At 32.6% G+C, this 16,491-nt stretch overlaps 1 protein-coding gene across 1 annotated transcript in view; it reads right to left on the reverse strand.

Annotated features, from left to right (window-relative positions):
- Nucleotides 1–634: 634 nt before the first annotated feature.
- Nucleotides 635–16,491, reverse strand: part of DCP2 (decapping mRNA 2) — a 53,119-nt gene continuing 37,262 nt past the window's right edge. Inside the window, exons 6-8 of the mRNA XM_081734103.1 lie at nt 13,174–13,318; nt 12,085–12,211; nt 635–3,327 (exon numbers count right to left, since the gene is read on the reverse strand). Coding sequence (XP_081590229.1) covers nt 3,140–3,327; nt 12,085–12,211; nt 13,174–13,318 — 460 coding nt within the window. The 3' untranslated portion in view covers nt 635–3,139. The remainder of the gene's footprint in view (nt 3,328–12,084; nt 12,212–13,173; nt 13,319–16,491) is intronic.

A 16,491-nucleotide genomic window follows, 5' to 3' on the forward strand; every position in this document is an offset into this window, starting at 1 on the left:
ACTAATTTTCAGACATAATGCATAATTTCATGCATAATTCTCAGACTTGCAGTGGGTTGCTGAGTACAGATATATATACCGAATTTAAAATGTCTTCCTTTTGTCCCTAACGCCAGTGGTAAAATTGATCGTTTCTTAACACTTAATCTGGCTTACTGAATAGGGCTATTTTCTGAATTATCTGAGAACGCTTAACAATTACTTCTAGTTAATTACACAAACAATATAGAGAAAATTTGCGTTTCTCCTATTATTATTGTTCGGGTTTTTGTTCCAAAGCGTGTAACACTTTCAACTGGTAGAAACGACTTGACACAGCTTTTTCATATTGGACCCGGCGGGAGCTCATGTGGCTCGGATACCACGTTAAGCTGTAGGATCACGTCTCATGTAGCCTCGCTGCTGAAAGGGATGCTAAAATCAAATCAAATATTGGACTATCGTAAAGAATCATGAATGAATAAAGAATCATTCTCTCATGTGACCACATATTTAATGTGTGATTTTTTTTTAAAGAAAAAAAATAATATTATTACCATCTGAAGACAGATAGCTCATAACCCAAAGGCCATTCAACTACTGGATCCTCGTGTCGTCAGAATTGACAAAACTTTCATTTTTATTTATTTATTTATTTATTTATTATTTATTTATTTTTTTTTTTTTTTGGTCGAATAAAAACATCTCACACATTCGTGTCTGATAGTGATAGAGGACAGATTGTTAATGTCCAGGAGAGACGAGGGTTGCGGCGGACCAGCACACACATTGCATTTACACATTTCCATCTACAGATACTTTTCATTTATTCTATATATATATATATATATATACACATTTATTCCCTTACACAATTTACCATTTACACTTTACATTCTATATTTCCTTTCGTTCTCTTTTCTAATTTTCCGATTATCTGGATAGCAAGTCCTCCTTGACTTCACTACTTTCATCACGATTTTGACCTATTCCCTTAATTTTATATATATATATATATATATATATATATATATATATATATATATTACAATATTCTACATTTTTCTACACATATAAAAAATCTTCATTAACTTATTATCGCTTTACATTACTCAAAAACTGCTCAAATGGTATATTTTTGCCTGGAGCATTAAACCGTGAAAAAGAAGAATACATCCAAAATTAATGTATTTTAGTAGCACAGCTGAAAACTAATTCCATAGTAAAATCGAACATGATAACTGTTTGCCGCACATTACAAGTGCAATAAAATAAGCGAAAAAACTGTCATTTCAGATTTGAGGCATTATATGATGATCGCCTACCACCAATTACTCAATTTCTTAATGATGGTATCTTACACATTCTCCACATGACGATGAAGAAAAGGATCTTATTTATGATTTGATAATTTAACACTTTCAATTTTAAATCTTGAGCAGGATTCGGGGTACTTGATTAATGCAAACGAACCAAGTTTGAGTGTAACTCGGGTGTTATACATTAATTTGAGTCCTTCAGATCCCTTCCGCGGGTGGTAGTCGGTTCTCTGTTGAAAACTTATTCGATCTCGCGCCTAAAAGAAAATATTATTTGCTCGACTTGCGATGAAATTGTGAAGATTTTCTATGCTGAAACCTGTAGTAAGTTTTGTTATTTTGCAGTACTCGGGTGACGAATATAGAAGAAATGTTTTCTGCTAAAATCGTTTTCTTTCATTTTGTAGTAATACATGAAAGAATGTAAATGGATAAAGAATAAATTGTAGCAGTTTCATCCAATGATAGCAGTAATAAAAGGAATGCACCTTTTCACATTATGTTTCTCTTGTATTTTTTTTTTTTTCCATGCAAGTGAAAGAGTGAAAGAGCATTTTTAAAAGTAACACTGTAACAATTCCACTCTACAATAATGATAAATGTTGTATTTACCTTGAAAGTTTAAAGATTTATTTGTCACGTATTTCGCTATTTTTTTTAACTATGTTTAAAATGCACTAAACTGACAGGAAACAGGAATTTGCACAGTTATATAAACTCAGGAGTGGAAGTGTTATCAATCTAATCAAGATTTTTTTGATTAAGACTTCTGATTGTGCATCTTTATCGCAGATGCCACAAGAATAATCTATTGTGGAAATTTATCTATTGTAAAGCATTAATCTATTGCAAATTGTGGAAATAAATAAAAGCTGTTTAGAAGAAATTAAGGAAGTTAAACCTAAAACAAAAGAAATAAATAAAAAAAACTATATTTGTACTTACAAGTAGAGGACGGAATTCGTTATGAACTATCAAAATGTTCATAAAGAACTTCGTCATTGATGCAATTTCCTGTTGCAAGAAGTATTGTTTTCAAAACAGTAAATTACACTTCTTGTTATTCCGTTATGTAATCTTTTCTTTTTCTACTATCACACGTACCAATAAATGTAAGAAAGACAAAATATCGAACTAAAGCAATACGATCATTAACGTTGCGTGCTTTAAAGGGGTATTTATAATAAATCATAATAATTCTGTATATAGTGGTAATCCAAGACTAATTTAGAAGCTTCTATGTAAGTATAAGTGACATAAAATGTTGGAATTTCAACTAAAAAGAAGAAATGTCATTTATAGTGTAATTAAGATGATATGAGAACTAAAACCTTTTGAATTGACTAAAAACGAACTACTGCGTATGTCACAATATCTTCACAACAAATGCAACTTAAATTACTTTGAACACTTCATGTAGTTTATAGCACCAAACAAATCTGCCTTATTTTAGTTCTAACTCTTCAACTTACTAACACAAATGTTGATAACACAATGACATTTGCATCATATCCTCCGTTTTCCTTTTCAAAAATTTATATTTAGTGTTTCTATATCGTGTAGAGTATCGCGTTTTGAAGAAATAAATTACTTTAAAAAAATCTTTCTGATTAAATAAAACTGTACATTATTTATAAGTGAACATACGATACAAACAATGAATATTCTACAATTTATATTATGTCGCCTATCTTAAGAAACTTTGTTACAAAAAATATACATATTATACAAGAAAAAAAAGTATTAAAAGTGTTCGCACACGAAATGCTTGCATAACATTTAGTTCCTTCTGTTTTTATGAGGTACATTCACAGTTATAACAAGAGTTCCGAATATCACTATCACTTGCTAAGACATCCCATCAGAGCTTGATGATCGAATTTGAAGTTCAGCCAAGACGTCGACTGGAACAACGTTGACTGATTATGATGGTGATGATGATAATTTCCACTGCCACTACTACTACTACCACCACTGTTATTATTGTTTCCATGATAACCATATCTATTACGCCCTTTATCCTCTTCATCTGAAAAATAAACCACAGGATTGAAGCTACTATATGTTTTTAATACGTCAAGTCATCAGAAATAGAAAAAAAATTACTGTATGTAAAAGTTACTTTGCTGACAGTGGTACTTCATTTGGTATACATTGGCAGACAGTACAAGGCAAGTTTAAACATACCTGTGATATCAACCACTGTACACTTTCTTCAGTCTTCATAAAACTTATACAGAAATGAAAAAAAATCACCATAAAATTTTACTGTCTGCTCTTTTACATGAACTAGTGCGTTAAAATGCATACGTTAATGTATTAGAGGCATTTAAAATCATATCTTACACAAAACAGTGTGTTTACCAGAATTCGGAAATGCAATTACTAGTTTTTGAGACATTTTCTTAGCCTTCAGTCCTCTAGAAAAAACTCAATCTTATTTTGTTTACTCCGATTTAAACTTGTAGATATGTAGGATTAATAAAAATATAAAACAACTACAAATTTCGAATTTCCGCTGCTATTGGAACATTACTAATAGGACCAAAGCCAACAAAATTAATTAGTTTGGAAAATACTGTCATTTACAGTAATTTAAATTATAATCTTTATTAAATTGATTTCATGAAACTCGTGGAACAAAGCGAATTAAAATATACAACATATTTTAAAACGAACAGAATATGACTATACCTAGGTATGCGAACAAATGTTTTACTTAAAAATAAAATAATCCAAAATGAAAAAGCCACCTTTAGCTCTGAGAACGACACGACGGACAGTTTATCTATACTACGATGCTACCTCTTTAATTAGTTTATTTCTTTTTTATATTAAATATATCCATTCTTGTAAAGCATTTCGAAGAACTATTCACTTACATAGAGAAGAGTATAATGACTCTCTTATAATATTCTTACGTTATGGTGACTTTACATGAATAATGAGATACATACAGAAATAATAATAATAATAATAATAATAATAATAATAATAATAATAATAAAAACACAAATTTGTATGAAGGAAACGATGTTACGCTCTTCTCTAATTTTCAAAACAACTACTGCACTGAATCCGATTTCTACTGTTATCACATTCAACAAATCTCTCTCTCCCTTATATTTACAGCTGTCAGTTGCTTAGCAGTTTTAACGAGACGGACAATACTGTGAGAACATCCTATTGTTTATCAAATGGATTGTAACAGGGTTCCCACTAAAACCAAATAATCGAATTCTTTTTTTTAATTTTTTTATTATTATTATTTATTTATTTATTTTATTTATTTATTTATTTTTTTTACAGTTTTCATGGTCCAAAATGTTTCAGTTTCACGGTTGGAACGTTTATACTAGGATCGAGGAACACGTGACCTCGACGTGTTCCGTCGGCTGAGATTCGACTGCGTTTTCATGACGCAAGTCCTTGCCAATATTGTCATAACGCGCTCATTTAATTATACAAATTGTAAGGATAATAACAGGAAAGTGGAACATGGATTTGAGAAAACCAGAAAAACTTGGGAATAATTAGGCTACAAACTCAAAATTTATGATATATATATATATATATATTATGGATTTCCAAGAAGTTACATGAAAAGTTATTTTTCATTCAAGTGCATCTGCATGATAAAAAGAACGTTACTCAATGGGAATCAACACTTTAAGCTGAGATATTGAGAAATTATTTACAGATGTTATTTCGTAAACAAACCACGAAGTTTGTACATGTCTCCTACCATAACCGCATTTTTGTAAACAGGTTAACATGTAACATGTTAGCATAACAGACAACTGAGTTCCCAGTGAACGTGCAAACAGTCATTAATTCATGAAAGGGTCATTCTATTTGAAGTGGGACTTTGGATGTAACTGATATGTTGATAGGCAGATAGAAATCAAAACACGTGAAACTGTGTAAGTACATACATTGCAAAGGTAACTTAAAATTAATAATGAACTCAGTAATATTTTTATAATTTTATTTAAAAATATTGATGTCAAAATAGGTGATATGTCACCACCGTGCGTTGTAACCATTTACAGTTTTACTTGAATGATTCGAAATTACTAAAGTACTATCTTTTATTCACCAAATATCAGACGATTTTTTTAACGTATGAATATCAATGAATAGATGGAAATAAATTCATTGCTAAAGCTTTTTTTATGCTATTAAAAGTAGCATTCTTTTCTGTATCTTTTTTTTTTTTTTTTTTTTGTCACCGTGTTAATGCATTTTAAAAAAACATATATGTCCGCCATATTTCTCAATTTCATTTTCGTCGTAGTCTCAGGACTTGTTAGTATATGGAACTTTCCAAGGAAGGCGCCAGTTAAGCGAGGTAAGTTTGTATGTGGTGATTATTCCTTTTTATTAGTCTGAAATCGCACTAGTTATAATTTGGTTCAACACAAGCTGTCAACTCCGTTCGAAATTATAAGAAGGTATTTACAGATGATAATTTAATTTAGTTGAATCATAATGTTACTTTTTAAGAATTAATGCTGAAAATAAGGATAAATAGAATCTAACCTTAGGGGTATATCTTAATCGTGCCATAATGGCGGAATTTGTCACCTCCGTGCGTATAAAGTAATGTCACCTCTGTTCATTACTGCGTGCACGGAGGGGATGTGATGTGCAAGGAGTGACATTTTGCAATAAACCTTGGCAACTTACGGCATGCGCACCAATAGTGGCATGTGGATTTATTTTTAGAGGCATGCGAAATGAATCTAAGTGCAGTATCTCAGAAAAATATAATATTTTAAAATAAATAAAATGATTTAATTTTCTAAGACTATTACTGTTTTAATATCCATTCAAATACGAAACTTGTTTGACATTCAAGAACGGAAAATCAAACTTTCCGACGCAAACTAATTGTATCTGCTATGCAGAACAAACTTTCTAGATGATGTCCAATTTTATTGTATTCGTTATGAATTTCTTTATATTTTTTTTTTAATATCGAAAGTACTGTGTCATTCCCGTTGTAATATTACAATTTCATATCTATCCGCTTATCTCTTTTAATATTTACATAGATAGATATTAAATTGTAAGGTACAACGGAAATAAAACACTGCATTGTATATCACAAAAAAAAAAAAAAAAAAAAAAAAAAAAAATCCTTAAGGGAGATATAAAAAAGAAAAATCAAAGATTGTTATGTACGTGGAATACTACCTTTGATTTTAATTGTTGCTCAATTTTCTCTATTGTTGCATTACTTTTGCGAAAACTTTTTTTTTTTGATTAAGTGCAAATTAACAATAATTTTGCATTCGAAACAAAATGTTTTAATGAAATCGAATCTTTCACTGTTCTCTAAAGCCCATTTTACACGATGCAATTCTCCAGGTAATATTACACGCTATAGCATTTTCCTAATTCCAGCAAATATCACCAACTGTGGATGGTGATACATATTCATTTGTACTACAGAGTCCTGCCCACTGAATTGTCACTGGCAAATTGACGAGTGGCGTCTATGTTAACCACTGAGGTGAACAAGAAGAGAACATCATTCAAAGAAAATCGATATACAGAGAAGTTTACACTAGATCAGAAAGCGAGGAAGACCGCTGTGTCGAAGATAAGTCACAACAAACATTATGTGAAAATAATTTTGTTATTGTCAGGTTTCCAAGTAAGAAGAGCTTCAGACATTACGTAGGATTGATTTTATCTGTGGCCCATGACGAGTTTGAAGTAAAGTATATGAGGAAATATTGTAAAAAGACATTTGCCTTTCCAGTTTGTGTTGATATTTTATATGCGAAGAAAAAGGATATTGTTACCAGTTTGAAATGACCTGTTATAACCAGTCGAGAGCAACATGTGTTTACTGAAGACGTCTCATTTTCAAAACCTGTATTGAAACTTTAAACTGGAAGATGTGGTCCTTCGTGCCTGGCTCTATTTGATTTTTCGTATTTTAAGTGCTATCCATTTAGCGCCTCAATGGAACGAAATTAAACTACCACTAATTTTACAGTTCATCTGTAATATCTTCAAAACAGATAAAATTAATCGAAAAGTGGAAAAGCAATATATTAGACAAGAGTATTTTGCATGAGATACCGTTATCACGACTTACCTATCTGATTTCACTTTGCGAACATTTTATAGATAGGACATTTATTTTCACGTTAAATAATGGCTGCAAAACGAAAGTACATAGGAGAGTCGTGACAACGGTATTTCATGCAAAATAATATTGTCTAGTACAATGAGTTTCCACTTTTTGATTAATTTTATCCATTTTGAAGATACTATACAAAAACTGTAAAATTAGCGGAAGTTTAATTTCGTCACAATGAGGCCTCTTAACTAGCTATATTTTTAATGCGCACATCGTATTTCTTCTTCTTATAATAAACAATTATTAAGGATAGCATATGTTAAACAAAATACTATACTTCATTTGAATGCTAATGTCAACAATTGAGTTCCGGACATTGGCAATCACTTATGCACATGTGTAATACTAATGTTATATTATGCAATACTACTTTTTTTTTTTTTTTTTTTTTTTTTCGAAATTCGTAACAAATTTTTACTTTTCAATTGGATACGGATGGTCTTATCACCTTCGTTCATGTGATGTCACATCCATGCTGGTATCAAGTCTTCTTCATTCAATTAGCTGTCACCTCCGTTCAGAGCATTTTTCAATTTTACCAATATTTCTCAAAATATTGGTTCTCGTGTTGAACCACTATATTGATATTATTATAAATCATTATAGCGAACAGAAAAATAAAGAAAATAATGATTTTGAACAGTGTGAAAATTTCGTTTTTCAAACCCTCAAAAACCCCTTTTCAAATAGAATGATCCGAAAATGAAAAGAGGCCACGTCAATGTGCCCATTTCGAATTTTTGAATTGATCAGATTCTTGTTCGTGAATTCAGTCCGCCAACACTGTCTTCATTTCTTCATTCACAAACACGAACTCACGGTCAAGTTAACATAGGTGTAATTGTAGTTGTGCAGGCAATTTTTTGAGGTGGATTTGACCGGAGAGTCCCAATTACAAATACTCTCTCCTCCATCAGTTACGTGGAACTGGTGTTGTGCTTGCTGTTATTATCCACAGAATCAGACGAGTCACTTTCTAATACTTCGAGTTACCAACAGTATATGTAGTAAGTGTAGTAGAACCTTCAGAGCCGTAACAATCGGCGGTACAAAGTAAAAGGAGCCCCACGTCAGACATTTGAAGCTCGTGTTACTTCATACTAACTCTGTTATTCATTTTGTGAATTGAGATATATGTATTATCAAATTTCATATTAGTACCAGGGAGAATCCAATGAAAACTTAGATAGTGCCATTATTATTATTATTATTATTTTTTTCTCTAGGCGTTTGGAAATTTGCCGACACAATCCTTGATATCTTTCCGAGCTGGTAGTACGAAGCGGTGCCGGTAAATGGGGTTGGAGATGAATAACAGCTGATTCAATACGGCGGCGTTACTATGCAGTTGCACCAAGTAGGAAGACCGTGGAGTTATTCGGTTTTTATGAAGTGAAGATGTAGAACCGGCTGATATTCATCAGAGAATGAAGCGCAGTATGGGGATGTCTGTCACAACGGCAAGTCTACAAGTGGTGCAAGAAATTCATAGAAGGTACGATTTTGTTGACTGATAGTCTCCATCCGGGTCAGTTTCATCGAGTCGTGACAGAGGAATCCACAGCCACAGCAGGTCAGCTTATTCAGGAAAACCGATATGTCACTCTGGCTGGAATGGCTTCCGTGCTGAATATGAACTCCGGTTCAGTACAATACATAGTGCATGACGAACTCCGCTACAAAAAAGTGTACGCCACGTGGGTTCCTTGACAGCTGACGCAGGAATTGAAAGATCGTCGGCTTGATACATGCCAAGAGCTGCTGAAGCGTTATGAAGAGGAGGCTGAGGATTTTGTAGCTCATATTATCACCGGGGATGAAAGTTGGGTGCAACATTTTCAACCGGAGACGGAACGTACAAGCAAAGAATGGCTACAGTCTTCTTCGCAGAAACCAAAGAAGTTTCAGTCAGCCGTCTGCAGGAAAAGTCAAGTTGACTTTATTCTGGGTCCCTATAGTTTCAAAATGTGAAACGGAATTTACTGCTTTTTTCACTTTTTACTGGAATATACTTGAATTTTTCTTACCTGTATATTATCAGCAGGGCCCGGATTTTGTTGACCTAAAATTTTCTAAAAAGTGACCTATAAAATGACACTAAAATTCCTGTAAAATGACCCGAAAATTCACAAAAGTGACCTTAAAACTTGTAGTTTTTTAAACGTTTATTTCATTAAAACCCTGACATTTTTTGAATATCTATTGGATTTTAATTATCGTTTCTCGCTCATTTTCAAAAGTTTTGTTTCAGTTAGTTGCAGTCAATTGATCATTTGTGTCTTCGGTTTAAAAAAAGCAATAATATTAAAACTAAACTTTGACCAATTTAGTAAATAGCTAAGCATTTCATATTTGAATTACAGATATATAGGTCTATATACAGTTAAGCAACATATAAACATATAAGCTGTGATATAACAAACTAACTCAGGAACTTCGTAATTGTCAGAAAATTGAGCCCATACTTTATTCAGCATTGCAGTAGATAACTGTAAACATTGTTACGATTTTATTGAATTAGCAGCCTTAATTATATGCGGAGCAACATCTGATATAAAAACAACATGACCATGCTGCACACCTTCAGGCCAAAGTAGGGATATCGATTTATCGAAAGGTCTACATATTGTAAAATGGTTGACAGATTCCAACACTTCACTAGTTAGCAAAAATATTTTGCTAGGTTCGTCGGCTTTCATTGCCCCAACAATAATATTGACTATATAGCGTTCCTTCACATCACTAGTCTGTCTATAGAAACAAAAATTTTCTGAGTCCAAAGTTCCTCTCTTATTTTTCTTATTGTGTCCTCGTTACACTTTGGCATGTAATTTTTCCTAAGATTCGTTTCGTCTAGAACAGAACGACCTGTACTGACGCTCCAGGAAATCCCGCAATTTCACATTATTGAGTTTCCAAAGAGAAATATTTGACGACACAAAAACTTCACACAACTCTTTTGAAAACAGGATTTGCCTTTACTATTCGAAGCACTCTCCACAAGTAACAACTGCGAACACTTGGTTTTATATTTGTTTTCAACTGCGCGTAAATGTTTTTCGTTTCTGGTATGCTTTTGCACTGTGTATCTTTTCTCTGCTGCCACTTTTACTTCAAGTACTTTGCAAAGTAATATTGTACCGTCAGTACTAAAAACATCCACACCAAATTCAGAAACAATCTTTCTTAAATGAGAAGTTGTAGATGGCTTAGGCCTCCACATTCTACATACTGAAAGCATCAATTCACTCTCAAGTTGAAACTAGGAAGCACACTTAAAGAATAAAAGTTCGCAAGTGTATATTGTATACACCAGAATAATAGATAAAAAAAAAAAAAAAAACCTGTTTAAAATCTTTCTACGTCTTATAATCTATTTTTAGTTATTCACGTAGTCATATCCTTTGTGATAAAAATGCCTACAACCATCTGCTTTGGCCACTTACGAACCCCCAGCTCTCGTCAACCAGCTACAGCTTAGTGTTCATTAACTTGTTTGGAATGCAGTTTTTCCACCCAAATAATCAGGAAGCAGGAAAAAAGATCATTTAATTTCGTGTTTTTAAATCCGTAAACAGTTTTCATTTTAAGATTTCCTTATGTAGAAGAAAAAGAATACACAAGTGACCTAAAAGTTACCTTAAAATATTAAAAATTGACCTGAAACTTCAAAACGGCAAAAAGTGACTAAAAGTTGACCCTAAAAAAATATATTTTTAGAACCAAGAGTTGATGGATAATGTTTTTATTTGAAGTTGCCTAGTCCTATGAGTAACAGAAAAAAGTTGACTTGTCAACAAGATCCGGGCCCTGATTATCAGAAATATGAGTTATACTGTTCTACTTTGAAAAGTGCTATATTGGTTGTGTATGATTGTAATGTGTTGATTGCGAGAAAATATAAAATTTACGCCCTCGATGTTTTTCAAAGAAATATATTCGGGAGTAGGAGACCGGATACAATCGAAAATCAGGAAGTTGTAAAACAATTCCATTCCAGTACGTCATACAAAATGCGTTACATCAAAACATTTCTTGTCCATCATTTTCACAGCTTATGTAACTGCGGAATTAAAAATTCTAAAGATTTTGTGGCAACATTTTTCGCTCCGATTTAACATCGACCCTGGCTAATCAAATGTAGTTTCATCATTCTTTTCGCATCTATGAAGACAAACTGGGCCGCTTATTTTGGAAATTACACTTCAAATATGACTACTGCAATATTAAAAGGAGAAACTGTGGCTTTACATCTCTGTTCATAAGAAAGAAAAAAGAAAAAAAATCTGGAATTTCATCTTTGTGAAAAAGAAGTACGAATTTAACCAAGAAAGCTTTCAGTGCTCAAGATAAATTCTAGTGTTTATACCTAAAAGCATCTGATGAAGTTAAGATTTTTGCTCCGATTATTTTCAGTTTTTCAGAGTACAAAAATTTCTATACTCGATTTTTTTTTCTTTAGTAAAAAGAAGAAAATTGTAAAGTTTCCCACTTCTAGTTGAGGCCTGCTTCGAACTATTTCATCGATCTTGACTTCGTTGGATGAAAATTGTTAACTCAATTTTACTCATTTGCTAGTTTATTGATCCAACTACGTAGTATGAATGAAGATAAAAAGAAAATACTTACTATTAAAAAGTTGTCTTTTGGTGTTTGATTTAAAGACTCGACCATTTTCCTGTCGTCGAATATTACGAGGTGGCGGCGAAAATGCTGAAGACTGTTGCCTCATATTGTGAAAATCCATTAGTTCATTCTGAAAAAAACAACAAAGAATTTATGAGCTTACAACATTCGCAAAATCTAACAATACAGCTATCAACAGAATTAGTTTCTTCGTCAGTGTTTCCCATTTGAGATGAGAGACTACGGATATATGTAATTTGATTCCCATTTTAAACTGTACGTCAATGTTTCAAAGCTTAATGAATAACAGGAAATGAAACACAAGTAACAAATTTCCACATCGCTGCGACTACTCAAGTGTTTCAGGCATATTTCCATTCGTATATACGGCTTTTCGTTCGTTGGTAAAGTGCCAGGGTACGTTGGGCACACACTTTCTTTTGGCACTACCTCAGTTCTATATGCAGTGTGCTGTGGATAGATCCAACGCTACGGTTCACAGCGGTTACTTTTTATTTACGAAACTTCCTTCATCACTGTCCATAGCGACAATATTCATGATTGATAATAGGCATATGTCCAGATCGTGAGAGAGTCGTCGTATTATATACTCATCTACTTGAAACTAAACACAACACTTAAATAACGTAATTCGTTTTAAATACAGTTCCCATATACTGCTTGCAATCGAGAAACATTTTCACCTGCCTAAGCACCTTCTCTGCACAGGAATTGAATTACGCCATGATTACCCGTTTGGACATATCCATGATACACTACAGTTGCTTCAACATTTTTCCTTCTCAGCAAACAAACATCTCTGGTTGACCACATTCTGTGCTGTTATTGCAAATACCAAGCTATACAATGGAATAGTGTAACTTCTTTACTGCCCCGTCAACTATTTGCAAATGCCTGCCAGCTCTGATTATATCAACTGCAATTCCTGTCTAGCCTAGCCTATCTATGCTACAGTTTTTACTAGAAATTATAGAAATACAGCAAACTTTATCTCGTTCTACTTTAACTTTCTAAAACTAATTTATAAATTGAACGATTGAAACAAGATTGATAAGAATTGAAAATGTCTACCTGAATTGCCTGCGTGAACTGCTGCTTTTTATTTTTTTGCATCATACTAGTACTAGTATCCATATCACTTAATGACTTATGGCGATGCCTTCTTACACTTTGAGCACCTTGCTGCTTTTTCTCAAGTATCCATCGTTTCAATCTCCTGCGAAAGAAATACAAGGAAATCAATACTACTTGTAACAACTTCAATTAAGAGAGGTAATGGCAAACACAATAATAAATAATGCGGTGCAGTTGACAATTCTATAAATATCGCAGTAATTAATTTGTAAAATTTGTATCATTTAAAAAACAAATGTAAAAGAGACTTATTCTGGAAACCTGGCCATTATTAGAAAAATGTTTTAAGTGCGTATATTTTATTTTATTTAAATTGTGTTTTTAGTGCAATTTCACAATGTTTACAAAGACAGTTCGAAGTGTCTACTTTGAACTTCACTGCTTCATGACGCCAAAGAGTAGTCCGTACAAGTTACGCCTCTCTGAAACACATTATTACATTTGATATGACTCAAAATGGCCCGTCTTTTTATTTTACTGTATTGCTGTTACTTCAGGGGGAAGTCTTTCAATACAGTAGATCCTGGAAGAACGGAGAAGGAAAAACAGAAATTGGACGAAAAATCTGTCACATGGAGTGTTCATTTATATTCAAAGAATTTGGAAAGCAAGAACACTGTATAAAATTGGAACTCACCCAGATGAATGGCAGAAATAATGGACAAAAATGAAGGAAGGAAGACAAGCATATTTATTTGGTTTAGTTACTGTACGTTAATACGTACATTGCTAATTACAGTACTAGTTACGTACAGTACTAGTACTAGGTTAGTTACTATAATATAATAAGTTCTTCAGTAATATTTCTCAATTTAAATATATGTATTTATTACTTGTTCGGTATAGGAACGTATTTGGTGAATTTTCATTTTATTGAATTCTACAATATTCTAGAATATAAGTTGGAAGAAGAAATTTTGGGTTTATGTAAATCATCGAAATTTATTTATTTACTTATTTTTGGTTACGTTTGAAATTCACGAATTTTAGACAGAATATTTTTCATTATTACGTTAATCATCAAATTATATTATCCAATTAGAATTGTGCAGGTAGTCGTACGCGTAGGTGTCAGGTTTTCATTTACCAGCATTTCCTTTTATCAAAGAAAGATTTATTTTCATTCGATTTTTCTTTTCCCAGAACTCAATAGTGTAGAGCCTTTTCTCTTGCTCTTCGCGGGTTATAAATTGAAAATGAAGGAACCTGTAAAAATGAGCTCCGCAAGAAAATTATAACGGAAGTTTTGATCCACTTCAGGTGTTTTAAAGTTACGAGGACAGTGTAAGGAAGTTTCCTAGACCTGGTAGAAAAGCGGCGAGTTGCGAAGTAATGCCATGGCCATTGGCATATTGTAATCATATTCGGTATTGTTAAAGGGGACCGGAACCCCGAAGCAGCCACTGAAAAAGATTCTTAGATGTCAATTGTGGTGGATGGATGGGTAAATAAATAGGCCCTGGGCAGTTTAAAACCACAGTAAGAAGTATAAAACCAAATTTATATTACGAAGAAATTGGAAGTTACCAATGAACTGATTCTGGTACCTTTCGCCTGGAGTAATGTATCTAGTGGTCTCCATAGAACATGGTGGACTCTGTATGGTGTAGCCCAGTTTGGTAGGAGAATCAGCGATAAATTAGTGTTCCTAACTAGGATTGTGCAAGTGTTACTGAGTTTTAGAATTTTACAGGAAGAAATTGTGGCTAACAGAACTTTATTTAAAGTGCTTTCTGGATGTTGTGATTGGGAACATACGAAATAAGTTCAGAAAGTTTATTCAAAATTTATGCCGTCCTCAGTAATATTGTTCCCAATATCTTTCTGTGAACTCCCAGTTCTCTTTTAGGTCGTACATTCACTCTACTCAGAATGTAATTCGTAAATTCTACCTCAGAGGGAAAGGGAAGGGGAATTCGTCTCTTATAACAAACTTAGTATCAAGAAGAAAAATGGATAGCTCATAAGTAAAATTTAGTATCGCCAAAAGAATTACATAGTAGAAATAAAATACTGGATTTTATTTGAGTTTGTTATATTTTATGTTTTGCTTTTACCTCACCGCTTGCATCTTTTCGATATGTTTATAAGTAAGTTCGAAAATCTTCCAACAGCACTGGTTCAGCTTTCAGCGGTATGTTTCGGGAGTTGACATTCGCTTGTTCTAATATTTACATTATGGGAGAGCATTTATATCTTTAAAAACACGAAATGAATTGTTTTCGGAATGTAGAAACTGCATAGTGTGCAAAATCTCTTGGCCTTAGTTACCAGAAAGAATAATAACACTTTCAGAAGAGAATTAACTACTTAAGCAAGTAACAAAAATACGGAAAAGTAAAAATAAAATTGTCAAAATCTGCATCTTGCTATCCACGTAAACATTCGATTTCGTACATCTTTACATCGTTCGGTATATATATCTTATAACAATGTAGGTAAAAGAAACGTCGTTTTATTACAGAATGTTTTTGGTAATTAGAATGTAGAACTGATATTCAATATATGTGGTGAAACGAAGTAGTAGTGTTTCTGGTTTATAATGAGCGAAAATAAGTAAAGTTTATTAGCAGAAGTGTATTATAATATATGAGTTCAGTGTATTTGTATATGTTGAAAAAAAAAGTTTTATGTAAGAAGGCAGAGAGATGAAAGACACTGTTAAACCTATGTAGCTCCTATCTCAACGTAAGTAAATAATTACAATGCATGCGAAAGTACACCTATGAGGAAAGTATTGGATATAGTAACTGTAAAAAAAAAAAAAAAAAAAAAAAAAAAAAAAAAAAAAAAAAAAAAAAACACTTTGGAATAATTGAAAAAGTGTTGTATGTTAAGTGTAGTAGATAGGGAGGTCTATCTAAATGAAAATAATTTTGGAAATCAGTTGTTATTTAACCAGCAGATAGAAAGTATGTAATATAATGAGAATTACAATTTCATTAGTGCAAGGTTACAGATCAAAGAGAATTGCAAAGTATATATATATATATATATATATATATAAAAGAAGAAAAAACACTTGAGAAATCAATTTGTACAATTGTGACCGGGATGGTTCGGTGTGTGAATAAGTAGTGATGGCCCTATTACATTCCAAATACTCAAATAGTTGAGTATAAGATTACCAAGGGAGACCAGGAAGAACAGTATCACTATCATCAGCGTCGGTCTTGGATATATTAAAACATATAATCCAGAACCGATATAATAGAAATAAAATTCGTTTTCGGTGTTATATGGTGAAACTTAGGA

This window comes from Thermobia domestica, chromosome 12 (assembly GCF_964235325.1).
Source record: "Thermobia domestica chromosome 12, izTheDome1.hap1.1, whole genome shotgun sequence".
NCBI classification, from domain to species: domain Eukaryota; kingdom Metazoa; phylum Arthropoda; class Insecta; order Zygentoma; family Lepismatidae; genus Thermobia; species Thermobia domestica.